At 37.7% G+C, this 26,510-nt stretch overlaps 1 protein-coding gene across 1 annotated transcript in view; it reads left to right on the top strand.

Annotated features, from left to right (window-relative positions):
* shq1 (SHQ1, H/ACA ribonucleoprotein assembly factor) overlaps window positions 1-26,510 on the top strand; it is a 45,206-nt gene that overhangs the window by 4,396 nt on the left and 14,300 nt on the right. The window contains exons 4-10 of the mRNA XM_065279791.2: window positions 3,189-3,317; window positions 3,392-3,573; window positions 3,742-3,854; window positions 4,045-4,145; window positions 10,269-10,423; window positions 12,887-12,940; window positions 18,184-18,307. Of these exons, the coding sequence (XP_065135863.2) occupies window positions 3,189-3,317; window positions 3,392-3,573; window positions 3,742-3,854; window positions 4,045-4,145; window positions 10,269-10,423; window positions 12,887-12,940; window positions 18,184-18,307 (858 nt within the window). The remainder of the gene's footprint in view (window positions 1-3,188; window positions 3,318-3,391; window positions 3,574-3,741; window positions 3,855-4,044; window positions 4,146-10,268; window positions 10,424-12,886; window positions 12,941-18,183; window positions 18,308-26,510) is intronic.

The raw sequence follows: 26,510 nt of genomic DNA on the forward strand, positions 1-26,510 counted from the left end.
AATATGTGCTAATTTGTAGAACGACATACATTTTTTGCCAGTCTCTCTGTCTGCATTGACCTAAAACTCTGACTATACTTAACATTTGAGGTAGTTAAATCATTTGCTTATTGCAGGCCGCACTGTGATATGCAAATTACGACATGCACATTTGCGATATTCTAATAATTTTGATATATCTAGCAGCTTATAGTAATTAAAGCTAATATTGCAAGTACTATCCAGCCTGATCTCACGAGATTTTGTATGTTTTTTATTAGTTTGCTTATTCGTATGAATTTGAAAAGTGGATCATTTAAATTTATATAATTATCATAAAAAACAATAACGAAAACCCACCCCTAACCCCAACGTTGCCCAAATTATGTTTAGTGGCATCGTAAAATGTGTACGAAATACAACGCAATGTCATGGTAGTATCTCATGTCAGTTTAAAACTATTTGACGTGGCAGCTCAATTTTAATTTGTACAGTCTCATTTGTATGTTTTAGTGCAATTTGCTGTCGCACAAATTATGTTTAGTGTCATCATAAAATACGTACGAATTACCATGGGATAGCGTTGTAATATCTCATGTCAGTTTTAAATTTTTTTACGTGGCAGCTCATTTGTATTAATTCGCACAGCCTCGTTTGTATGTTTTTGTCCAATTGGCTGTCGCCCAAATTATGTTTAACGGCGTCATAAAATATGTACGATTTACCATGGGATGGCGTTGTACGATCTTATGTCAGTTTTAAACAATTTTACATGCCAGCTCATTCGTATTAATTAGCATAGTCTCGTTTGTATGTTTTAGTACAATTTGATGTCGGCAAAATAATATTTAATGGCCTCGTAAAATACGTACGAAGTACAATGCTATCTCATGGTAATATCTTGTGTCAGTTTAAAACAATATTACGTGGCATCGTAAAATATGTACGATTTACCATGAGATAGCATTGTACTATCTCATGTCAGTTTGAAACAATTTTACGTGGCAGCTCATTCGTATTAATTCGCAGTCTAGTTTGTATGTTTTAGTACAATTTGCTGTCGCATAAATTATGTTTAGTGGCGTCGTAAAATACATACGAAGTACAACGTAATCTCATGGTAATATTTCGTGTCAGTTTTAAACTATTTTACGCCGCAGCGTATTTATATTAATTCGTAGTCTCGTTTATATGTTTTAGTACAATTTGCTTTTGCCCAAATTATGATTAATGGCATCATAAAATACGTACAAAGTACAACGCTATCTCATGGTAATATTTCCTGTCTGTTTTAAACAATTTTATGTGGCAGCTCATTCGTATTAATTCGCAGTTTCGTTTGTATGTTTTAGTACAATTTGCTTTCGCACTAATTATGTTAAGTGGCATTGTAAAGTACGTACGAAGTACAACGCTATCTCATGGTACTTTCTCATGTCAGTTTTAAAAATTTTATGTGATTGTTTAATTGTATTAATTCGCACAGTCTCGTTTGTATGTTTTAGTGCTATTTGCTGTCACCCAATTTATGTTTAGTGGTGTCGTAAAATACGTACGAAGTACAATGATATCTCATGGTACTAACTCATGTCAGTTTAAATTTTATTAAGTAGCAGCTTATTCATATTAATTTGTACAGTCTCGTTTGTATGTTTTAGTATAATTTGCTGTTGCCCAAATTATGTTTAGTGTCGTTGTAAAATACATACAAATAACTATGAGATGGCGTTGTACGATCTCATGTCAGTTTAAAAACAATTTATATAGCAGCTCATTCGTATTAATTCACACAATCTCGTTTGTATGTTTTAGTATAATTTGCTGTCACCTAAATTATGTTTAGTGGGATCGTAAATGCGTACGAAGTACGCTATCTCATGGTAATATATTGTGTCAGTTTAAAACAATATTACGTCGCAGCTTATTTGTATTAATTTGTACAGTCTCGTTTGTATGTGTTAGTATAATTTGCTGTTGCCCAAATTATGTTTAGTATCGTCGTAAAACACGTACGAATTACCATGAGATGGCGTTGTACGAAGTACAACGTAATCTCATGGTAATATTTCGTGTCAGTTTTAAAATATTTTACGTCGCAGCTTATTTGTATTAATTTGTACAGTCTCGTTTGTATGTTTTAGTATAATTTGCTGTCGCCTAAATTATGTTTAGTGGCATCGTAAATGCGTACGAAGTACGCTATCTCATGGTAATATATTGTGTCAGTTTAAAACAATATTACGTCGCAGCTTATTTGTATTAATTTGTACAGTCTCGTTTGTATGTGTTAGTATAATTTGCTGTTGCCCAAATTATGTTTAGTATCGTCGTAAAACACGTACGAATTACCATGAGATGGCGTTGTACGATCTCATGTCAGTTTACATTTTTTTTATAGCAGCTCATTCGTATTAATTTGCACAGTCTTGTTTGTATGTTTTATTGCTATTTGCTGTCGCCCAATTTTTGTTTAGTGGCGTCGTAAAATACGTACGAAGTACAATGATATGCCATGGTACTTACTCATGTCAGTTTAAAACAATTTTAATAGCAGCTTATTCGTATTAATTTGTACAGTCTCGTTTGTATGTTTAAGTATAATTTGCTGTTGCCCAAATTATGTTTAGTGTCGTCATAAAATACGTACGAATTACCATGAGATGGCGTTGTACGATCTCATGTTAGTTTAAAAAAAATTATATAGCAGCTCATTCGTATTAATTCGCAGTCTCATTTGTATGTTTTAATACAATTTGCTGTCGCCCAATATAGGTTTAGTGGCATTGTAAAATATGTACGAATTACCATGAAATATTACAACGCTATCTCATGTCAGTTTTAAACTATTTTTCATTGATTTATACACTCTAATTTGTATGTTTTAGTACAATTTGCTTAATTTTTGCTTTTTCTTATAATTGTATAATTTTGTACAAATTTTTACAAAATCGCCAATTTGTAAAGTAAAGGTCAGGCTGGCTTTTCTGAGCATTTAGACTCGCAGTGTGACCAGAATGCTATTAGGAATTAGGTGGTGTTTTTCTATTTACTGTGGGCTGTGCCGCCATCTAGAAACCACACAAAACACATTAGCTCCGCCCATGCAAATCCACATTAGCAAGCTTCACCCACATTTTCAATATTGCGTATTTTTGCTCAAAGCAGAGAGCTGCATAATCAGCGTAATAATGTGTTTGTGAATGCACCAGGTCTCTTTACACTGCATGTCCCTAAAGAGACTGCTGGAGAACACTTTGAAGGGCTAGAGATGCTCACCAGTCTCTTGGCTCCCAAGGGATCGAGATCAGCCCAACCTCTGGTGGAGGACACAGGTGAAGGTAGGTTGGTTCTCAAAAGCTACCTATCAGTTCCTGCGGCTTTTTGAAATTTTATGTTCATCATCATCTCTCAGGGGTCTGTGGTGGAGGAGCTTCAGGGGCGTGTGAGGAGGAGGAGGATAATGAAGAGGAGGAGGAGGAGTTTGATTGGCAGATAGAACAAGAGGTTTACAATGAACCCCCAGAGGGGACTTTGAATGAATACCACAAATATGGATTTGGAAACCTCAGATCGGGTGTGTTCACCAGACTGCAAGTAAGAACATCCGTTTTATATTGACTTTTTGGTGTGTATTGCTCATCAATCTAAATCTATTCTAATACAAGAGTGTAGTAGCACTACTTGTTTGTCAAGGAGTTATCCTGTAAGTTGTATTTTTTCAATCGTAGGTGTTTATTTGAATGTTTTTCTCTTTGCTAACAGGATGAATTGAGCGAAGTTATTGATCTGAAGGACCCAGACAGCACCGCTCCTGAAGTCAGGAGATCCGATCGACTAGACGCAGAGACCACCATATTTTGTTCTGACCACTATTTGTAAGTCTGCTGCATAAATTCAATTATTTAAATGTTTGATTTTAGAATATCAAAATTGTAATGGTAAATGGAGTGTTAAAGTATCTTACGACATAGACTTCATACAATATCATATGCACTGCATAAAAATGCCTAAAAATCAAAATTTGGGGCTCAGTTTGTTAATTGACAGTCTGTTTGATTGATACAGCGTAAGCCTGTACGAGGACAAGGAGGTGATAGACACAGTGCTGAAATTTAAGCCATGGTGGAGAGAACTGGACCCGGGCCCATCAGAACACACTGATACCTGTGAGAACTTTACCGGTCTTAATAAATCCCCTTCTTCAAAGTAATTTTTTTCTAAATTAAATTCTCATTATTTATTTAAACATTTTGTGTTTGATTCTTATTATGTTATTGGGTGTAGATGAGAAAGTGGGTCAGGGGATCTAAGGTCACCAAATTTGCAGTCTAAGCAGGAATATTTCTGGAACTGGAGATTCCCGGTGTCTGCCAGCAGATGGCAAACCATTGCTAAAAACTGATCTTTCAACGATTCAAGGGTTTAGAAAAGTAGCAACAGCTTGTTTGGTTATTGTGTTGGATTAGAGGAAGCATTTATAGACCGTTTGAAGCCCTGAGCTTCATTTAGACTCATGCATTGACTTTTACAGTTTTTATATATATGTGTGCGTGCTTGCGTGCGTGTATAAATGTATTTGTCATTTGTTTTATAACCACTGAGTCACACTGAAGAAAGGCTGTTGGTGATTCACACAGATCAGTTAGCGAGGTGCAAACCACCTTTCTTGTGCCCACAGACAGTCTGTTTTTTTTCTGTCTTCTGTATCTTTTAGTCTGTTTTTTGTTCGAGTCAATTTGGATAAAAACGTAGAAAAATATCAAATGCATCTTTCATTTTATGTCTTCCATCTGCTCATTTGTCCGAACGTCCATTCGGTTCTTTCAGTCTTTCTTTCTGTACTTCTGTCTGTGTCTGTCTTTCCTTCTTTCTTTGCTTCCTTCTTTCTTTCATTCCTTCTTTCTTTCCTTCCTTCTTTTCTTTCTTTTCTTCCTTCTTTCTTTCTTTCTTTCTTTCCTTCTTTCTTTCTTTCCTTCTTTCTTTCTTTCTTTCTTTCTTTCTTTCTTTTTGTGAGTCAATTTGGATAAAAATGTAGAAAAATATCAAATGCATCTTTCATTTTATGTCTTCCGTCCGCTCATTCGTCCGTCCGTCCGTTTGGTTCTTTCTGTCCTTCTGTCTGTGTCCGTCTTTCTTTCTGTCTGTTTTTCTGTTTTTTTGTTAGTCAATTTGGATAAAAAGATGCATTCTTTCTTTCTTTCTTTCTTTCTTTCTTTCTTTCTTTCTTTCTTTCTGTGAGTCAATTTCGATAAAAGTTGACTCAAAATTTCTTCTGTCCATTCAATTCTGTTCTTTCTTTCCGTCTTTTCGTGAGTCACTTTGGATAAAAAAGTGAAATATCAAATGCGTCTTTCATCCTATTTCTTTTGTTCGCTTGTCCGTCCGTCCGTCCATCCATTCGGTTATTTCTTTTTGTGAGTCAATTTGCATTAAAATGTAGAAAAAGTCTTCCATCCCCTCATTCGTCCGTCCGTCCGTTTAGTTCTTTCTGTTTTTCTGTCTGTCTTTCTTTCTGTCTTTCTTTCTTTCTTTTTTCTGTTTTTTCTTTCCTTCTTTCTTTCTTTCTTTCTTTCTTTCTTTCTTTCTTTCTTTCTTTCTTTCTTTCCTTCTTTCTTTCTTTCTTTCTTTCTTTCTTTCTTTCTTTCTTTCTTTCTTTCTTTCTTTCTGTCTTTCTTTCTTTGGCTAAAAATTTTACTCAAAATTTATTTAGTCTGTCCATCCATTCGGTTCTGTTTTTTCTTTCCGTCTTTTCATGTGTCACTTGGGATAAAAAAGTGAAATATCAAATGCGTCTGTCTTTCTTTCTTTCTTTCTTTCTTTCTTTCTTTCTTTCTGTATTTCTGTATTTCTTTCTGTCTTTTTTTCTTTTTGTCTTTCTTTCTTTCGAGTCAATTTGGATAAAAAGTGAAATATTAAATGCATACTTTCTGTCTGTCTGTCTTTCTGTCTTTTAGTAAGTCAATTTGGATTAACAGATGCATTTGATATTTCTCCTTTCTTTTTTTCTTTCTTCCTTTCTATCTTTCTTTCTCTGAGTCAATTTGGATAAAAAAATAAATTTCTTTTTTTTGTGAGTCAATTTGGATAAAAAATGTAAGTATATCAAATACTTATTTCATTCGTCCTGGTCTGTCTGTTACCTTTCTTTATAAGTAGATTTATTTTAATTGAAAAGGCTGCCTGTCTCTTTCTGTCTGTCTTCTTTGTCTGTTTGCTTTGTTTTGCTTTTTAAGTACATCCATTGTAATTGAAGTTAATTGTCTGTCTGTCTTTCTATCTATCTGTTTGTATGTCTTTCGGTTTCTTTGTTAATATTTTAAGTACAAATTCAGTTTTTCTCTTTCTACCTCTATCTCTCTTGACCCTCTGTCTTTCGTCTGTAATTTTCTTTCTGTCTATCTTTCTGTATGTCTTTCTGTATATCTGTCTTTCAATTGCAACTACATCCATTGTAAAATCTGGGATGAAAAAAATGGGCAGATACACCAGTTTGCTCTTTATCACTCGAATCGTCTCGTAATTCCTCATTGCCGATTACAGAATGAGGAAATTACTCTGAGCTGCTACCATATGTTAGTGCAGAGGAGGGGGTGAGGGGGTTAAACAGCTGGTTTTATCACAAAAGGGACAGATAGAGAGGTATAGATAAGATATAAATCAAGATCTCCTTGTGTGTGTGTGCCAAAACGTCTGCCTGTCTCTCATGTCAGTAGATGTCAATCTGTCAGCATGTTATTGAGCTAATTGGTATGGAGACACTGCTTCTGTACGCCTCTGTATTCTTTTCAGTCTGCTGGATACATAGGGCAGATTAATAGCCAATAATCCCCGGACGGATCGCCCTGAAGAGTCTGGCTCAAATGCGTGCAGCTGAAATCCGCTGCCAAACCGTCTCTTCCTTTTTCTGAGTGTTTCCTGTCTGTATCCGGCTTGTTAAGTCATTAAAGTTAATTGGATTTCGTTTTCCTTTTGGGTTTTAGGATTGCTTTGTGTAAGTCACTGTGTATTTATGCCATTTTTAGATATTTAAAAGACATAAGTGTGGTGGTAATCTCATTAGCCCTGACTTTTAATTGGTCCCGCTCTCCCCAAAATCATGATCCGTAAATAATGCATAGTGTTAATATTTATGTGTTCCTATTCAAGACTACATTTCCTGTAGCTCCGTTGAAGCATTGTGATAGTAGCGCAAAGGTCAAAGGTTCAATTCCCAACACACATACTGATAAATAAATGTATGTAAAATTGTTGGTTCTTACTTTCCTTCTTGTCTCTCCTTTTTGTTTTGTATGAGTGCGCAAGCGCTAGTCTGCCTGTGTTTCTGTGTCTATCTGGTATATTCACAGTCTTGGTCCCTTCACAATTTCAATTTATGTACACTACAACAAATGTTTGTGTTAGTGGTCTGGATGACCGTGTAGTGTCAAATGATATTTAAGTCAGATGATATATTAATAAACTAGTCATTTGAGAAAGAAACACTACTGTAAAAAGAGAAGTGGCATATTCTTTGGTACCCTAAGATGAACTCTCTCCTTCCCCTCAACCCCGGCTCCTGGTTTGGTTCTCTCAGGATTCAAGGTTTCCTGCCAGGCTAGGCAGCTGTGTTAAAGGGTATATCAGGTAGAAAGAGAAAATACAGAGAAGTTATTCTGTCGTCATGTCCCAAGAATCTTGCGGCCTCTTTTAGTGCTAGTTGCATTTGAGATGTGCATAGTGAAGTGTTCATATGGGTCAAAACAAAAACAGTCCGAAGTCACACGCCTGGCTTTCATTTACATTACATTTCCATTCAAAGTCATAAATGTTATCATTTAAAAGTCATCTTTGAGCATCATATCATAATAGCATATATAAAAGTTTTACCTGTAACAGTAATTTCTTCATGCTTTACAACAGCTTGAATTAGGGGTGTGGCGGATCACCAAAATCATGGTTCAGATCACATTACGCTTTTTGAGGCATGGATCTGATCATTTTTCGGATCAGCAAAAAAGGTGTGGGAAAAATCTTATAAAAAAATAAAGAAATTACAGGATACGACAGTGAATTACTGTGTTTATTACTGTACGGCATGTAATAGTTATCCGCCATTACATGACTTCACGCGTCCTTGTTTGTAAACAAGCATGTAAACAATATATGGATCATATTACAGCACACACTTAAAAGATCTGGCAGTGCAGCCTTACTGAAAGTTGCCATGAAGGATACGAAAGTGAATAACTGTCTAATGCTGAGTTTACACCAAACGCGGTTTGGGCGTCAAAATAGCGTCTACCGCGCGTGGTTTGCCGCTTGAACAATTTGGATGCATTCGCGCGTGTAGAGCGGAGTAGACGCGCGGAAAAAGCAAGCATTTGACGCGCGTCCGAAGCAAAATCCGCTTCTTGTGGGAGGGGCAACTGCTGTGCGAGTGTCTGTTTGCAAGATGACTGATTACCACTGTACAGCATGTTATCGTTATCCGCCATTACGTGAGATCACGCGTACTCGTTTGTAAACAATGTGAAAGTTTTTCAGTCCGAAGCGCGCAGTCTGCTGAGGTCGCTTGTGTAGGCTGAACTGCACAAGCCATAAGCATATTACATGATAGCAAATGTAAATGAGGATAAATTACTTACTTTCTGGAATATATCCTCCTCCAGTCTGTCCTCCATTGTTGTTCTTTTTAGGTAGACATAAATGAAGATATTCCTCACATGTGTGTATAAAGTTTATCATCCAAACATGCGGTAAAGTGTTTAAATCTGATAAAACTTTACGCTTTGTTTGTTAAGGTTTGAACTGCTTGTCCTCTCATTACCATGTCAACAGCGGGTACCGCCCCTGGGCGTGACCGCATTAAAGATAATGAGCTCAGCCAGGAAAAACTGTACTCTCTCTTTACTTCAATGCAGATTATATAAACAGGCAATATTTGTTTTCGATTATAATCGGACATTCCAGGCTTTCTTTGGATATGTGTATCATGTTTGTGTGACGAGTATTCGCAGAGTTTCAATTGATGTTTGTAACGTTTTTTGAGAGACAGCTGACGGAGACAGAAATGTCTGAATGCGCACCCTGTATATTTTCTTTATTTGACAAAAACACAAAGATCTCTTGTTATTGTGAACGTAAACAAATTAAACAAAGACCCTTCACAGTTTTAAATAATGTCAAACACGTAAGTGTATGATTATTAATGATGGAGTATTTTCTCTGCTATGATAAGGAGAAAACACGTCAAAACATGGCGCCGCGTTTTTGGACCCCAGGGGGTTAAACGCTTTGGTGTACATGCCCTCTAAGGCATTTTATTATAAGGTGTCACTGTTACACTGTAATTATACAGTAAAATAATGATTAACGTAAGTGTAAAGATTATTTGGTTTAGGGTGAGTTGTATGTAATTATGCTTATTTTACTGTTATTACTGTTGTAATTGGATGTAATGTGTAACAATGACGCCATAAAATACAATGTTATCACTTTTTTTATCAGTATGTGTGTTCGAACCCATGACCTTTTGTACTGCTAACGCAATTCTCTTTCGGTTGAAATATATCATTTAAATGTTACTTTAGGAGAGAAATTAAAGATATATTATTACTCATTTATGATGTCAAGTGCATCATACCATTTGTATTTCCATTTGAAAAAGCACCGAATTTAGGAGTCATTACACACCACAGATCATTTAGTCATACATTTCTTACTGGACAATAATGTTAGAGAAGTTATGAATCTTAAGAATATGACGTTTCATATTTCACAACATGCCCCAGACCAGTATTGCGTTTTTAACCCATATAATATGTATATGGACATACAGTTTGCACATGAGGGGCTCTATCAGGGGTAGCGCCGTAGCCAAGCAGGGGATCACTTTCAGCTGCTACCAAACCGCTGACTGTTTTATTTTTTCGGTTTCTGTTGCTCTGCCAGTCGCTCTCCTCTCCACCTCCCTTCTGCTCTTTCCTCCCTGGTGCATTATCAGTCAGTTTAGGGCATCAATCAAACTCGGTGGCTTTGCTTATATTGTGCGGTAACTCTATTCGCATGCTTCCAAACATTTTCTGTGTCTCATCTCCAGCTCTGATTTAAAAATAATTGCATTGAACATTTCAGTTTTTCTTTTTGTTTTCTAAAGCTCTCAGCGGATCGGAGCCATCAATCATACACTGCTATGGCTCAGACTTTAACTTGTTTTTATGGGGAGATTGGCATTGACTCTACTTCTAATGATATTAGGGAATAAAGAAACTTGATGAGCAATCCTATGTTTCTCTCTCTTTCTCTCTCAGTTACTTTCACAGAAGAAGAAAAAGAGCAGATGAGGAAATTCACGAACCGTTCATACCTCCTCGATAAGAAAGCACGCTTCCACGTCTGGCTCAGTTTGGTGGACATCATACTAGCGTATATCTATGACGCGCGCACTACGGAGGGAGAGCACAACGTAAGTTCACGCTTGCCTGCCGCAATGATGTCTTCTGCTTTGAAAGCTGAGATTGTATACCCTGGCGTTTTCATGTTCATCAAAGTTCAAGGAAGTTGATACGCTCCTGTAATGTTTTCCAGACAGTCATCCTGGAAAGCCACTGCACATGCTAGTTATTGCAACAAAAGTATAAAAATATGCTAAATGTATACAGTTGTACACATGTAATATTTTACATTCAGTGAAAATTATAGACACATGCTATTTCTTTTTATCAAGTACCTATAGAGTAATATTACATCCTTCCTTCATATAACAAAATAGTCTTTAGTTTTATAAGATTCATAAAAGAGAGATCAGCTGTACAGATTCTTTACGAATAAACCCGACCCCTTTGAAGCGTACCGTGGGAGGAGCGATTCATGAGCGAGCAACACACACACATAAAACATTATCTCACTATCTCCGGATAACTTATGATTCATGCGTTTACATTACAGTATATGCACTATATGAATCTTTGATGTTCAAAAACTTTTATTAACCCCGGGTGAAGTGCTTTTGGCACAGAAAAACACTTTTTGCTTATATTTAGCATGAGGAATCCAACTCTTAAAAAGTAAAAATGAAGGGAATACCTCCCCCTTTAGTAAAATGCGCTCTTTTATATTTTTTATACATTTATTTAAGCCAGGGTCTAGTGGTTGGCACATGTGCTTTGAAACACCTAGCTGTGGTTTTCATGCAACATGCTCTTAGTCAGATTAACATTTACCACTTTACTGTTTTTGTGTGGTGTTGTCTGGTTTGGCTATTATTTCTTTCTTATACACTCACCTAAAGGACTATTAGGAACACCTGATTAATTTCTCATTAATGCAATTATCTAATCAACCAATCACATGGCAGTTGCTTCAATGCATTTAGGGGTGTGGTCCTGGTCAAGACAATCTCCTGAACTCCAAACTGAATGTCAGAATGGGAAAGATAAGTGATTTAAGCAATTTTGAGCGTGGCATGGTTGTTGGTGCCAGACGTGCCGGTCTGAGTATTTCACAGATTTGCTCAGTTACTGGGATTTTCACGCACAACCATTTCTAGGGTTTACTAAGAATGGTGTGAAAAAGAAAACATCCAGTATGCGGCAGTCATGTGGGCGAAAATGCCTTGTTGATGCTAAAGGTCAGAGGAGAATGGGCCAAATGATTCAAGTTGATAGAAGAGCAACTTTGACTGAAATAACCACTCGTTACAACCGAGGTATGCAGCAAAGCATTTGTGAAGCCACAACATGCACGACCTTGAGGCGGATGGGCTACACCAGCAGAAGACCCCACCGGGTACCACTCATCTCCACTACAAATAGGAAAAAGAGGCTATAATTTGCACGAGCTCACCAAAATTGGATAGTTGAAGACTGGAAAAATGTTGCCTGGTCTGATGAGTCTCGATTTCTGTCATTCAGGTGGTAGGTTCAGAATTTGGCGTAAACAGAATGAGAACATGGATCCATCATGCCTTGTAACCACTGTGCAGGCTGTTGGTGTAATGGTGTGGGGGATGTTTTCTTGGCACACCTAAGGCCCCTTAGTGCCAATTGGGCATCGTTTAAATGCCACGGACTACCTGAGCATTGTTTCTGACCATGTCCATCCCTTTATGACCACCATGTACCCATCCTCTAATGGCTACTTCCAGCAGGATTATGTATCATGTCACAAAGCTCGAATCATTTCAAATTGGTTTCTTGAGTTCACTGTACTAAAATGGCCCCCCACAGTCACCAGATCTCAACCTAATAGAGCATCTTTGGGATGTGGTGGAACGGGAGCTTTGTGCCCTGGATGTGCATCCCACAAATCTCCATCAACTGAAAGATGCTATTCTATCAATATGGGCCAACATTTCTAAAGAATGCTTTCAGAACCTTGTTAAATCAATGCCACATAGAATTATGGCAGTTTTGAAGGTGAAAGGGAGTCAAACAAAGTAATAGTATGGTGTTCCTAATAATCCTTTAGGTGAGTGTATATAGCCTACGTGTTTGCTACTATTATGTTTAATAACACTTTACATCATGTGTGTGTGTGTGCGTGCGTGCGTGTGTGCTATATTTATTAAGTAACTAAACATCATAATTTTAGAACAAACAGGAAGAAGACATAGGCTAAGATATATAAGGTAAAAAGAATAAACACCTACTTTTATCTTCAAATGGTGTCTTTGACGACGGTATATTATTAAAATGAAGGTCATCTTTTTTTGGCGTTCTTATTCTGACTCAACAGCACAACAATACATTATCTAGTGAGTTATATTGTTCGTTTCACTCGTGTCTTATTCGTTTCCACTGTTTTTCTGCCACCACATTGCGCGCGCAGCTTGCAGTGACGTAACTGTGACGTCTACTCGCAAAAGGTCTAGTGTATGGTGTAAAGAGTCATTGATTTCTGTATTGACTGATGCCGTTGTGATTTGCAGGTAGAGTCGGCTTGGACCATCAGGAAACTCAGCGGTACCCTTAGCTGGTTTGAGGTATGTGATCAATTTAAGTGGAACCAAAACAACACATTTGCGCATTTCAATGAATGATTTATTGAATGAGCAAGCAACCGTAAACACGAAGGGCTCATGTGAGTGCAGATTGTCAGATATGGGCCTAGCACATTCATCGAGATACAATCTGATCAAATATTACCACCCTTGCTCAATAAACCATGCTCGTGTGAACACCTCAGACTCGCGACTAAGATCATTATGGAGGCAGAGGAACCTGATCCTAGATCCGGTTCTAGTTCAGAGGCCTGGAATTGCACGGTTAACTGCACAAAGCATGATTTATGCATTTAGGTCGTGATCCTAGATTAATGGTTTTTATGTTCACGTCTCAAGTTTTTTAGTAGTTTACAGTTGTGCCCCTTCTAGTACCTTATGGTTGCATAGTCTTATTGTAAAGAATGCCAGTGTGTTATTATGGTACGAAAAAGCATTTCTATTAAATCATGTACTTTTTTTGGATCGAAATTGATAATGCGTGGTTTGAACGAGCGGCACTAACTTTGCGTGTGCATGCATCCAGGCCAAATGCGGCGGCAATCCCTAATCCCCCACATTTTCACAGCGAGTGTGACAATGAGGGCAAGTAACCCAACACCTCACCCAGCTCAGCATGCTGAGAGCCAGCACTTCACTGCAATACTGATAATGGACAAGCGGTAATGACATCCTCCAACTGCATGCTCTCAACACGCACACACACACAACACTGTCTGCCCCCTCATTGTCTCACATTGTTTCTCTTTTACAGATCTCTCAAGGCGGCACTTTATTGATTTTTTTTTTTGTGCAAAATTCCAAGGTTGTTCGGACTAATTATAGTGTTCTTGTAGCTCGCCTGGTAGAGAATCGAGTTAGCAGTGCAAAGGTCATTGGTTTGAACCCCATGGAATACACAAAAATGTATATAACAAAAGTATAGCTTAAATGCACTTAAAATTTACTGTGGATTAGCGTCTGCTGAATGCATAAATGTAAATGGTAAATACTGATTAAGCTCAGACACGGAAGGCGCAGTGTGATCGCTAATCGCACCAGAGTTAATTTCCAAATAAGAGACGTCAATTGCGCGACCACTCGCCTTCATCTGCCTTCGTTAAAACCTTATGATGCGCGCAGCAGGGTTACATGAATGTCTACGCTGGACATGCGACAGGTTAACTAAGCAATATGATAGGCATGTGAGAGGGCTGTGTGTCATCACGCACCAAACGACTCTAAATAAAAACCACCGATGGGTTCCAGTGTTAAGAGCACGCTTTACTTCCTGCTTTGTTTAAAACAATCGCATCTTAATGACGAAAGCACGCCCGGGCTCGGATCAGTTGAAGCACAGTGTGAGTGCGTGCTTCTGGGGGAGTAGGGAGGGGGAATAAGCGCGCTGTGGCATGGTTTGGTTTGGATAATGTGAGTGCGCCCTTAGTTTTTTGCTATTTTCAGCCAAATCATTTCGGTTGCCATTCAGTGCAAGTTTTTACGGCAATCCATATTTCCGCTCTTATCCACTAGGTGGCACTCTTACCCAACTTATAAAACACTGAAGCATCCGCTGATCCAAAAACAGTAAAAACTCTGTGTATGTTTTGACTGTCATTCTGAAATTGATCTCTAACTTTTTTGCTCAAAATTATTTGGTATTTTTGAAGATACCTACCCATATTTGAAAGTTGATAAAAATAAAACACATTAAAGGTATAGCGGAAGATTTTCCCGAATTATTTAAAAGAACCGCCCCTCGATATTTTTTAAAAATTGCTCCCGAGAGGGAACGCCTGTTAAACGCGTGCACGAGACAGAGAGAGAGCGTGCAAGTGCTCAGTTCTTCTCTTCGCTCTGTTTACAAGTTTCTGTCGGCATGTTTACCGTGTCTGTGCGGTTCGTGACTTGTGCCAGGGCTAGCATCGCAAATCATAGCTTACATCAACTTTTACCAGCAGTGATTTTAAATGGATTTCTCCAAATAGCATGACAAAATGTACCTTTCCAGTAGAAACTTCGCGTGGGAAGCCCAACCTGTCCTTTTAGCTCACGCCAGCGTGTGAAATAGTCTTCCATAAACATCTGGTCTTGTTTCTTTATTTATAGTCCTTTCTCTTCTTGTCATACAAGTCGTAGACACTTTTTCTCCCTCAGACATTTTGAAAAAAATACAGTGAGAACGCGACCTTCAATGAATGGTTGAAACCGTAGCACAACACACATACACGTGAAAGTGCGCATGTACAGAAAGCGAACGTAGAGGCGAGCACGTGCGACGGTTATACGTCAACATATAATCAGAATGATTGACATCTGGGATGACCAATAACAGTGGTGATCCACCCGGAAAACGAAAATCTTCCGCTATACCTTTAAGATGAAACGTGTTGTTGTTTTTTTTAAGGAAAGGGTCTGTTCTTTTCATTTGATATATTGTTTGTTTATATATTTAAAGAAGAACATTTTCTGGAAGGCATTCAACTTTTTTGAAAATTGCTGAAACGCTGATTATTTTTCACTTTTTGTGAAAACGCTGGCGGGGAAAGAGTAAAGATCATGTTCAATTATGATATTTTGTAAATTTCTTACCGTAAATATATTAAAAATGTATTTAATATTAGTAAGATGTGTTGCTAAGAACTTCATTTGGACAATTTTCATTTTCTCAATATTTAGATTTTTGCACCCTCAAATTCCAGATTTTTAAATAGTTGTATCTCAGCCAATTATTTTCCTATCCTAACAAAGCCATCAATGGAAAGCTTATTTATGCAGCTAAAAATTTCAAAAATGTTATTTTTATGACTGGTTTTGTGGTCGAGGGTCACATACTGTATCCCTGTTGTTCTCAAACTGGGGTCCGGGAGATGGTGCCAGGTGGGCCCCAGTTTTATGATATTTTATAAAATACATGCATTTATCATGAATTCTGTGTAATTAAACCTAAAAAACCAACAGCACTACTTTGTGAAACTTAATATGTTTTGTTTAATTAAAATGTTAAATATTAGAACAGTTTTTTGTCATAAATTTTCTCTGGGGGGGCCGCAAAGCAGTGCACCGTACACAAGGGGGGCTGCACGCGGAAAAAGTTTGAGAACCACTGCTGTATACAGTCTTAATATTTATGCAGTTTTGTTTCTCAAACAGATTCATCATATTTAAAGGACAAGTTCGGTATTTTAGACTTAAAGCCCTGTTTTCAGATTGTTTATGAATGGTTTTGACTGAAATTTCGACATTTGCGGCTGCCCTGAGAATTTTCGGGTGTTTGTGTTTTGCCTCACACCTCTTCAATGGGTTTAATGGTGCACTGGAACAATCCTTCCTAAAATGCATTAAACTTTCGTTTACAAAGACGTGAAACTCACCGAGTGGTCAGGGGTGTTCACTGATATGCTCACACAAAAATCGCTGCAAAAGATGCTTTCCAACAGCTGTTTTAGCATTCGTCGTTAACTTGTGGACCTATTTTTCCAAACGCCTCACACCCGTAAATTCTTCCACTTAGAGCTTGAATAATAGACACTCCAGCCCAGGTGGTGGCGCTAATCCGCCTTTGCCAATTGCAAGAATAGAAACAAAGTTCCCGGCGCGGAGTAATACCGTACCTCACAGGACATATAATACAAGTCAATGGAGTTGGCAAAAACTACGATAAAACCTGTTGGAATGCGTCTTTTGCAGCGATTTTTGTGTGAGCATATCAGTGAACACCCCTGACCACTCGGTGAATTTCACGTCTTTGTAAACGAAAGTTTAATGCATTTTAGGAAGGATTGTTCCAGTGCACCATTAAACCCATTGCAGAGGTGTGAGATGAAACACAAACACGCAAAAATTCTCAGGGCAGCCGCAAATGTCGAAATTTCAGTCAAAACCGTTCTATTTCACCATAAACAATCTGAAAACAGGGCTTTAAGTCTAAAATACCGAACTTGTCCTTTAAAGGATTTATCGATATTTTAATGAAATTCTGCACTGTAAAATATTTTGGGTTGTTGATCATGCCTATAAAATCCATGTTATGGTCTCATAATTTAGAGATTAGGAGAATATTAAATATATGAAAGTTATATTTTCACAAAATGTTCTTTACATTATGTATGATGATTTGATGAAGAAAACAGTAAAGCACAAAATAAATGACTTTAGCTAGGTTTTCACACGCAGTGTAACATTTTCGAACAGAACCAATTGTTGGGTTATAAATAAACCTGTGCTGTGTTGTTTTTGTTGTTACATCACATATTTGGATAGCAACAACCAAGCTTAAATTTATTTATTACCCAACTGTTGATTCTGCCCATTACTCACCAAACCATGGATTAAAACAACCCAAAAAAATTTGTAGTGTGGCGTTGCATGATACGTGTCGATTAATTTATGCAGAACCAAAACTTAATCTAACCTAAAGCTACATTGTTTCCCGGTCCTGCTAGTATTTCCTCTAGGAAATGCAAATTTAGTTTATCCTCGACACCCTCATTGTCTCACTCACTCTCTTCTACTCCCGCCTCTCTCTTCTGTAAACCCTCGACCAGCATCCCTGAGCCGCCCCCCCAATCCTTCAGCAAGCTTATTTACACCAGTGTTTAATAGCCTGGGGGAGTGCATGAGCTGTGATGAGATGCTCGAATGACTCCGGGTGCTCTCTTAACAAGCTGCTGAGAGAAAAGCGAAGGGGAGGGGCCTGTGGGAGGGTGAAAACAAGACAAGGAGGCACGAGAGGGAAGAAAGACATGTTTTCTTTCCCCAAAGAGCTTGTCTGCGGACGCTGAGGCGGTGAAGAACTCGGAGGCTAGAGATTAAAGCGCATACAATTAAGCGCACCATTTGCCAATGTGTAAAAAGTTGACCTAGTATTTACCCTTCTAATAAAACGGGAAGGCACTGGGAATAATTACAGCAAATTGCTGTAATTACTAGCAGAGTTTAAGATGATTGATGTAATATGCAAAGACAGATTTGGAGCAGTTTATAGGCTGTGTGTGTGTACAGTTTTGGCTACGCTTGTGAAAATATATGACCCCACCTGAAATCCAGGCTTAAGTCTCATCATTTAATGTTGAGATTAAGAACATCAAAGTTTGATTTTTGTCATTGTGATTTAAATAAAGGTAAAAATGTTAATAGGTTGTGTGAGAGTTGTGTTTAGGAGAAGTCTGGTATGAAAACATTTATTATCACTTATATGTTGAAACAAACCTGTCTGTCTTTGTGTATGTGTGTGTGTGTTACAGACCTATCACTCGATACAAGATGTGTTGGTGTCTTTCGGCAGAAGGTCTTTGTGTTACCCTCTCTATCGTCATTTCTCTCTCATCACAAGCGCAGTGAAAGACGCGGCTCGTATTTTTCAATCTGGTGAGTTTTTCTACCCTGTTATACCCAAAGTCTTTTTTTTAAGGCCACCATGGTATGAGGTCAAAGGTCACAGCTAAACGCATGACCTCCTCCTCACCCCATAAACCCTGTGGTGCTTTCCCTTTCATTATGAGAATCCCTGCTACTGTCACATTGAAGGTCTCACATTTCTGCAGAAGGTGGTATGGTTAAAATGTATGATATTGGCAATGTAACTACACTACGGCAAAAAATCATCATTGACTGTTTACTTTCTTGGTGCACATTTTTGGTGTTATTCTTAGTGATTGTTATTCTTTGGTGTTATTCTTAGTTCGCTACAATTTTTTTTGAGGACAGTAAATCTTAATTAATAAACAAATAGATTTTAGCCTTTGTTTTAGGCCATAGGTTTTCAAACTCTAAAGGTTTTAACTCTTTCCCCGCCATTGACGAGTTATCTCATCAATTAAGAGAAACATTTGCATAAAAAAAGTGTTCCTGATGAATTTATATGGTAATAATCTGTAATACTGCAATTATCCACTAGATTACCCAATTTATAAAAAAAATTAAGCAATTTACTAATTTTAAACTCTGTGTATGTTTTGATAAAAAAATTCCTTCCCAAAATGCAATTATTTCAGCTTTTTGCAAAAAAATTTTTTTTAAGAAAAATACCCATATTTAAGAGTTTATAAGCTGACAAAATATAGATGGGATGAAATGTTTTTTTTCCCCCGTTTTGGTTGTTTGTTTGAAAGCAGAGGGTCTGTTCTTTCTTTTGATATATTTAAATGTTTATATATTTTTAGAAAATTTTCCTAAAGGGCATTTTGTGAAACTTTCGTGAAAATCACAAAAAGCTGGGTGGCAACTTTTCAAAAAAGGCTGGCAGGGAATGAGTAAATAATAATAATAATAATTCATTACATTTATATAGCGCTTTTCTGCAGACCTCAAAGCGCTTTACATATGAAAGGGGGATTCTCCTCAACCACCACCAATGTGCAGAATCCACCTGGATGATGCAACGGTAGCCATATTGCGCCAGAACGCCCACCACACACCAGCTTATTAGTGGAGAGGAGACAGAGTGATATAGCCAATCAGTATGAGGGGATAATTAGTAGGCCAACGGGAAAGTTTGTCCAGGATGCCGGGGCACACCCCTACTCTTTTTGAAAGACATCCTGGGATTTTAATGACCACAGAGAGTCAGGACCTCGGTTTAACATCTCATCCAAAAGACGGTTAAGGGGTCCCTAGAAAATTTCAATGATAAAAGACAAAGCAATAATTGTTAAAGTGTAGCCAATTGTTTGGAAACAGCATACTGTTTTTTGTAATATCACAATTGCAAATTATCTAACACAGTTTAAATGCTTCCTTTTATATACAGTCATTATATACATATGAACAAAGATATGGGCACCCTTGGTAATTATGAGCAAAGAAAGCTCATCTGAAATCTAAACTGTTTCTTCTTTTGAACTTTACATTTTTAAAAAATCACAAAAATATGATGTTTCATTGAAGTAAAACAATCGAAAGTGTGTGTGGGGGATTACATTATGAAATAAATGTTTTTCTTTAATAAACACTGGACAATTAGTGGCACCCCTAGACATTTATATGAGTAAAATATCTCATTATAAGTATATTTCCATTGATATTAAAGAATTAATTATTATCTGATTCACGATTTTACATTTCCTAAGGTATGTAAATGTGTGTTAGTGCATGTAAACAAAATGCAAAGGTACAAATCCCAAAGTAAACGATGATGCGCGTTATCTTCTCCAACTTAAAAGATTAGTCAATTTTCTTTAAAAAAATCCAGATAATTTACTCACCCTCATGTCATCCAAAATGTTGTTGTCTTTCTTTGTTTAGTCGAGAAAAAATTAAGTTTATTAATAAAAACCTTCCAGGATTTTTCTCAATTTAATTACCTTTTTTGGACCCCAATAGTTTACAGTTTAAATGCAGTTTAAAATAGCAGTTTCAACGCAGTTTCAAAGGGCTCTAAACTATCCCAAACGAGGCATAAGGGTCTTATCTAAAGCGATTTTCGCCAACAAAAATAAAAAATATGTACTTTTAAACCAAAACTTCTCGTCTTGCACTAGCCGTGTGATGCGCCAACGTGACCTTACGTATTACATAATCATGTGGAAAGGTCACGCATGACGTGCGAAACTACCGCTCCAGTGTTTAAAAGTGTGGAGAAAGAGGACCGTTCTGGCATTGTTGTATGTGGAATAAGACTAATCAATGTCTTTGTGTCAGTTTATTGTTTAACTCTTTCACCGCCAGCGTTTTTAAAAAAAGTTGCCAGCCAGCGCCAGCGTTTTTCATGATTTTCACCAAAGTTTAATGCCTTCCAGAAAATGTTCTTCTTTAAATATATAAACATACAATATACCAAATGAAAGAACAGACCCTCTGCTTTCAAACAAAAAAAACCGTTTCATCCTACCTTTAGTGGTTCTTTTGCAATCAGCTTTTGAATATGGGAAGGTTTTTGCAAAAACATCATATTTTGAGCAAAAAGCAGAAATAATTCCATTTTTATGACAGACTTTTCATAGAGATCCCATTCAGAGCGATCTTTTAAACAGACACGGACATGCAGCAGCTTGCCATAGAGCAATACTTCCGGTTTTAAAAAGTTGCGGAAGGGCGCCACCTGGTGGATAATAGCGGTATTGCTGAAAGACGGAAAATCTCGTCATTGGCGGGGAAGCGTTTTCTCTTAATTGACGAGATATCTCGTCAATGGCGGGGAAAGAGTTAAAATGGTCTGAAAGTGTGCGTTTCACATATCGTTGTTGTCCTTCCGAAAGCTTGTATGTCCAAATTCACTCTTTTTCAAGAAACAGAATAAACACTGTATTTTTTTATTGATTACACACTGTGTTGTATGTTGTTACAGAAAAATGTGTGAATACCATATCATGTCAACTTTAAAGGGTTTACAGCCTGACACGCAACCTAAATTTACCCACAGCAGACAAAACTTTTGGAACAAGGGACTGACTTTAACACAGCCTTCTGCATTCTTCTCTGAACAGCAGGGTGCTGTGGTAAAAGACGTTCACTTTGACAGACAAGTCAACAGATTGGTCATGTCTTGTGTGTTTTGTCTGACTGTTTTGTCAAGTGGGAGGCAAATCCATTGAGGAAATCCGCGAGAGTTGTCTTCTTACTTCTGACAAAAATCTGGGATGTTGTGGAGGAGACTCAGCTGTCTTTGATATCTTAAACCGAGCAACAACCTTTAAAATAAAGAAGCTTGTAGAAGAGGCAGAAGCGCTGTGTAAACTATTTCAAGATTAACAGCACGTGGTGATTTCAGCACTAAATACCTGCAATTAAAAGCGTGGTAAAGGTACATTCACATTATAAGCGATTTTGTCGCTGCGTGTCACTCGTCTCTTTCAATGAGGTTGTTAGGAGGCGTTTCTAAAGTTGGTTGTCATAAACAAATGAGTACCGTCTACTCCAGTAATTTACGATAGACGGATGACATGAACTCACTCCACTGCTTCGTTCTCATTGGTAGGCGCTCCCGAAAGTTGGCCATAATTTGCATCAAGTTAAACTTTTCTGAACTTTAGCGCGCCCCATCCAGTTGCCAACGATTACTGTCGCTTGTGTCGCCGGAAGTCGCCAAGCTTCCATTGAAATTAATGAGATTGTGTCTCTCTTTTACATGCTTGTCGTACTCAAGTTTAAACTTAAGTTGATAAGGTAATGATCTTATGGGAGTGCAAAAACAGTGCAGTCTATCCCGGGCTTTAAAGGTGCACTGTTTAACTTAATAAAGAGAGCGTAATGTAAATATGGATTGTGAATAAAACTTACATAACGTACATAAGCTATCATCCCCAATGCGACAAAGTTTAGCTTTATGCAAATAAGTCGCTACCAGTAAGAGTAGTTTACAGTCTTTTATGCAGTGTGGAGATTTGTTAATATCCCCCTGGGTCGTATTCCTCCCGCTTGCTTATATTTTCACACAGAGTCTCTGTGACATTTCACTAGAGTCTACAATTTGTAGATTTACAACCACCGACGCCCCACAAGCAATAAGGCTCTCCTTTAAAAACCCGTAACTCGCTTCGGAAAGCGGGCCGGCATGTCACGCCACGACTGCTGTGTAATTAATTTGTCAGCGAAGCGGGAACGGAGGTGTGTGTGTGTACTCTAATTTGAGGCACTTCATTTAAGCGGCTGTGAAGGCAAACTGTTAGGTAGTAGGAAAACAAGCCCATTAATGATGCGACAAGAGCAAAGCGCCGATGGAAATGTTATCCAGGGGTAAATATTTGTACAACCCTCTGGCAGCTTGTCTGGTTGTTCTCCAGAAGATCTTTTAGTTAAAGCCCTTAAGGAGATGGAGGAAGGCTGGAATGATGGAGTGGCTTAAGAGAGGCATTGTGGGTAAATTTAAACAGCTGTACATTATCTGAACATTCGGTAATTCGTGTGATGGCTTTGGATGGGAGTTATCGCCTTGTTGGGCTAGCGGTTTGCTCCTGGGGGTGCAAAGAAACTGCATATTTTGCCTAGTGGGTTGCCTTAACTACCAGTTAGTGCCCATTAAAGTGTTATACAACAAGTCTGCATGATTCATTTCCTTTATTGTGCATTAAACAGCTCTCTTATGACACTTTTGAGTTGGTGTATTTGAACTGACATGAACTAGGGGTATACAACTTATGACTGTGATCCTACACTCCTAGTGTCATTGATTGTAAGATTGTGAGATTCTATAAGCCACCATTACCCTTTTTATGTTATTGGTTATTTAAGAATACAACACTTTAGGGGTTAGTTCATTGTAGACCTGGTTCCCACCACACTGTCAGAAAAATGGTCCCACGCTGTCCCTAGGCAATACCTTATATATACCATTAAGGTACAAATTTTGATACCAATATGTACCTTTGAGGTACCAAGATGTACTATTTTGTACCAGTGGGTACTTCTGAGGTGCTAAGGTGTAGGGGTGCGGGGGGCAAAAACTAACATGGGGTTAGTTGTAACACGGACTGTTTACATTGTTGCACAGGGTTGAGCATTTTGTTTTTCCGGTATTTTTTCATGCCGCCAAAAGACGATCTCTTGCAAATTATTGGAAATGTATAATGTTTTTCCAGAGAGTTATTGATGAACGAGTGTTTTGGTGGCATGAAAGTAATTTTTTTTTGGTTTCTAAGTTTGGTGTGTAAGATACCAAATCCAATGCTATGTCATATTAATCAGTGTCTTGTTGACTTAAACATAGCATTGTTTTGAAATATGTCTGCAGCTCTTAGCAACTTTTTTAGTGGGCTTGAAAATATTTTGACCCAGCGGGGTTAACTGTAACGCTGTGTTACCACTAACTAGGGCTGGAACGACGCGTCGATGTAGTCGATTACGTCGATTACGTAATTACGTCGATTTGCCGGAAATGCGTCGATGCGTCGCACTGTTTACATTTTGAAATGAAGGCGGCTTCAGCTCCGACCAGGTGATACAAGTGTTATACCAAACAGACAGAACGCGATCAAAAGTGTGGGAATACTTTAAGCAGAGACCAAATAAAACACATACTGTGTAAAACTGAAATGGCATACCACAGCAGCGCAACACCTGTGTATGATCATCTTAAAAGAAGAAAACCTGGAGCTCTCCGACCTCAAAATGACGAGACGTCAGCGTAAGAATTTGAACTATTACAGTAAGTTTTTATACTTACTCTATAAACAATAGAATCAATACATATTGTGCAGCTGTGTTTACATCTTCGTTTAATACGAGCTGCGAGACGCCTGACAGACGCGACATTGCATCGCTTCTGGGCAGTATGTTGAAACAGTAAATAAAGAGCAGGACATGTTTTTATATTAAGAAGTTATGAAATAATAAGTTACTGTCACATTGAGAACTGATAGGCATGTGCCCGCGTGCACTGAAAGCCAGCTGGCAGTGCGGAGTTCCCAATGAACGTCTTTTTTGCGAATATGTGCGCAGATATTACAGAAGCTCGTCTTGTAAGGTATTCCTGACATGCGTTTATTTAAAGTAACAGCGGCGTAAACGCTGTTTATAAAATATTAGAAGATCACACTAACTGAACTTGTTTTTTACCCGGAACTTAAGAAAAGTTAAATGTTAAAGTTAAATGAGAATGCAGTACTACTAATAGTAATAATATTAACAGTAATAATATAACCATTACATCTTATATAAGGGTTCATGAATCACAATGAACTTATTTTTACTTCAGTCTGAACTAATGCTGAGTTAATGCATGTACTAATCATAAACTAATGTTTAAAATATTAATATATGCCTATTTTATTGTTTAAGGTGAATAATGCCTCTTTTAAAGTGGCACTGCCACTTTATTTTTCATGTTGAAAATTTTGGTTTGTGTGTTTGTTTAATTAAGAAAAATGCTTAAATAAAATGTTAGCATTAATGGCAGATGTTACATTTATTATTTGTTGGGGAATTATATGTATAAAAAATCATTAGACTATTCGATTAATCGAAAAAATAATCGATAGATTCATCGGTTGAAAAAATAGTCGATAGTTGCAGCTCTACCACTAACCCCTCAGCACTTACGATATGAAAACTGCTAATGTTAGCGTAATTCTTGACGTTGTTTTAAATAGGCTACACACAAATGATTGCTGGCTGCCAACAAAATAAATGTGCCTGTCTTATCAAAAATCGTGTGTCAAATTTATTTTTGTTTATATCTTTAATATTGATTGAATAAGGTCACATCAAAGATTGAAATCATAATGAAATGAATTGCTAAAATCAGACTTTGATGCCCATTATCTCAGAATTTAATTTTTTAACTGTAGTATGGTTATTACAGAAACTAGAAAAAAGTAAGTACTAGAAAAAACTTCAAATGTTTATTTGTAGCAGAGATGTGTGTGTTTCTTGTGTAAAAATATAATTAAATCAAACTCAAATATTTTTTGAATGATTGAGCCAAAACCAAAAATCATTAGGTTGTGCTCCGCTCTTCCCTACTTTCTGCCCAGTGACAGCTAGGGACCATTTTTTACAATGCAGTTTCCTCTTTTCTTTAGTCTTCAGTCGTAACCTCCTCAAGTTCCTCATGCTCTCTTCCCCCGGGACGCATGATTGCAGGATGTGATTAACCACCACGACATGCAATCCAAACCCAGCATGCACAGCAGAAGTGCCACAGCTGGTCATCGGAAGAACCCAAAGCTTTCTTCTTCAAGGTTCCAAGGGAATGCAGAGGAAAACTAAAAGACCCTTTAATTATAGACGGACGAAGGTCAGAGAAAGAAAAAAAGCAGCGTTCCTGGAGTTTCTCTCGCATGTCTTGAAGCTGGAAGCTTGTTGGCGTTTTCTCCGCCTGAGAGCTCCAGCTTAAATGGGAACCAAATGTTTGTGTAAGGCTTTCCTCGGTGCGAGTGCACTGTTTGTTTTCTGAGCCTGGAATGTCTGCACCGGCTGCCAGGCTATTTTGTGGGCGGCTTGAGAATCCTCGCGGCCCTTCTTGCGGTTCGCTCTTGCGCTGAGGGATATTTTTACACCTTATTTAAGAGACGGGTGTTGTAACAACAAATATCATAAATGCGCGAAGCACCCTTAAGGTGTTTGTATGCGTGTTTGTATTTTGTGTCTCACAGATGCTGGAATGTAAAACACACGCCTTGAATGATTAAAAAACATCTGCTATACACAGAATTTGCAGTATGCGCCAGCAAAAGTTGATCTGAAGCTGTATTTGCATAATATTTTTTTTTTAAATAAGCATTTTTGTCATTTTTCTTACAAAAATATCTAAACACCCTTAAAGCAACACTATGTAGTTTTTTTACCTTTAAAAATTGTCTCTAAAATTATTTCAGTGATAGAACAACTTTTAACTGGACAAATTGTACTGTTGCTGCAACCTGAGCAGCCTCCTAGCTGCTACAAGCACACTCTGAAAGTGGCAGTGGAGGGTAGGAAACACAGCCCCGCCCCTCCCCCTGCCTGCAGAAGAGTGTCTGATACCAGGCACTGTTGCGCTTTTCAACCACACGGGGGAGCTGTAAGTCATTTTTACATGGAAACAACATGGTGTTGCTTTAAAATAAGGTAAATGTACTTGAGATGCAAAATTTCTGAATATATTAAGATTTGTTAAAGTGCACCTATTTCATTGCTAAAAATACGTTGTTATTTT

The sequence above is a fragment of the Paramisgurnus dabryanus genome, chromosome 7, assembly GCF_030506205.2.
Source record: "Paramisgurnus dabryanus chromosome 7, PD_genome_1.1, whole genome shotgun sequence".
In the NCBI taxonomy this organism is placed as follows: domain Eukaryota; kingdom Metazoa; phylum Chordata; class Actinopteri; order Cypriniformes; family Cobitidae; genus Paramisgurnus; species Paramisgurnus dabryanus.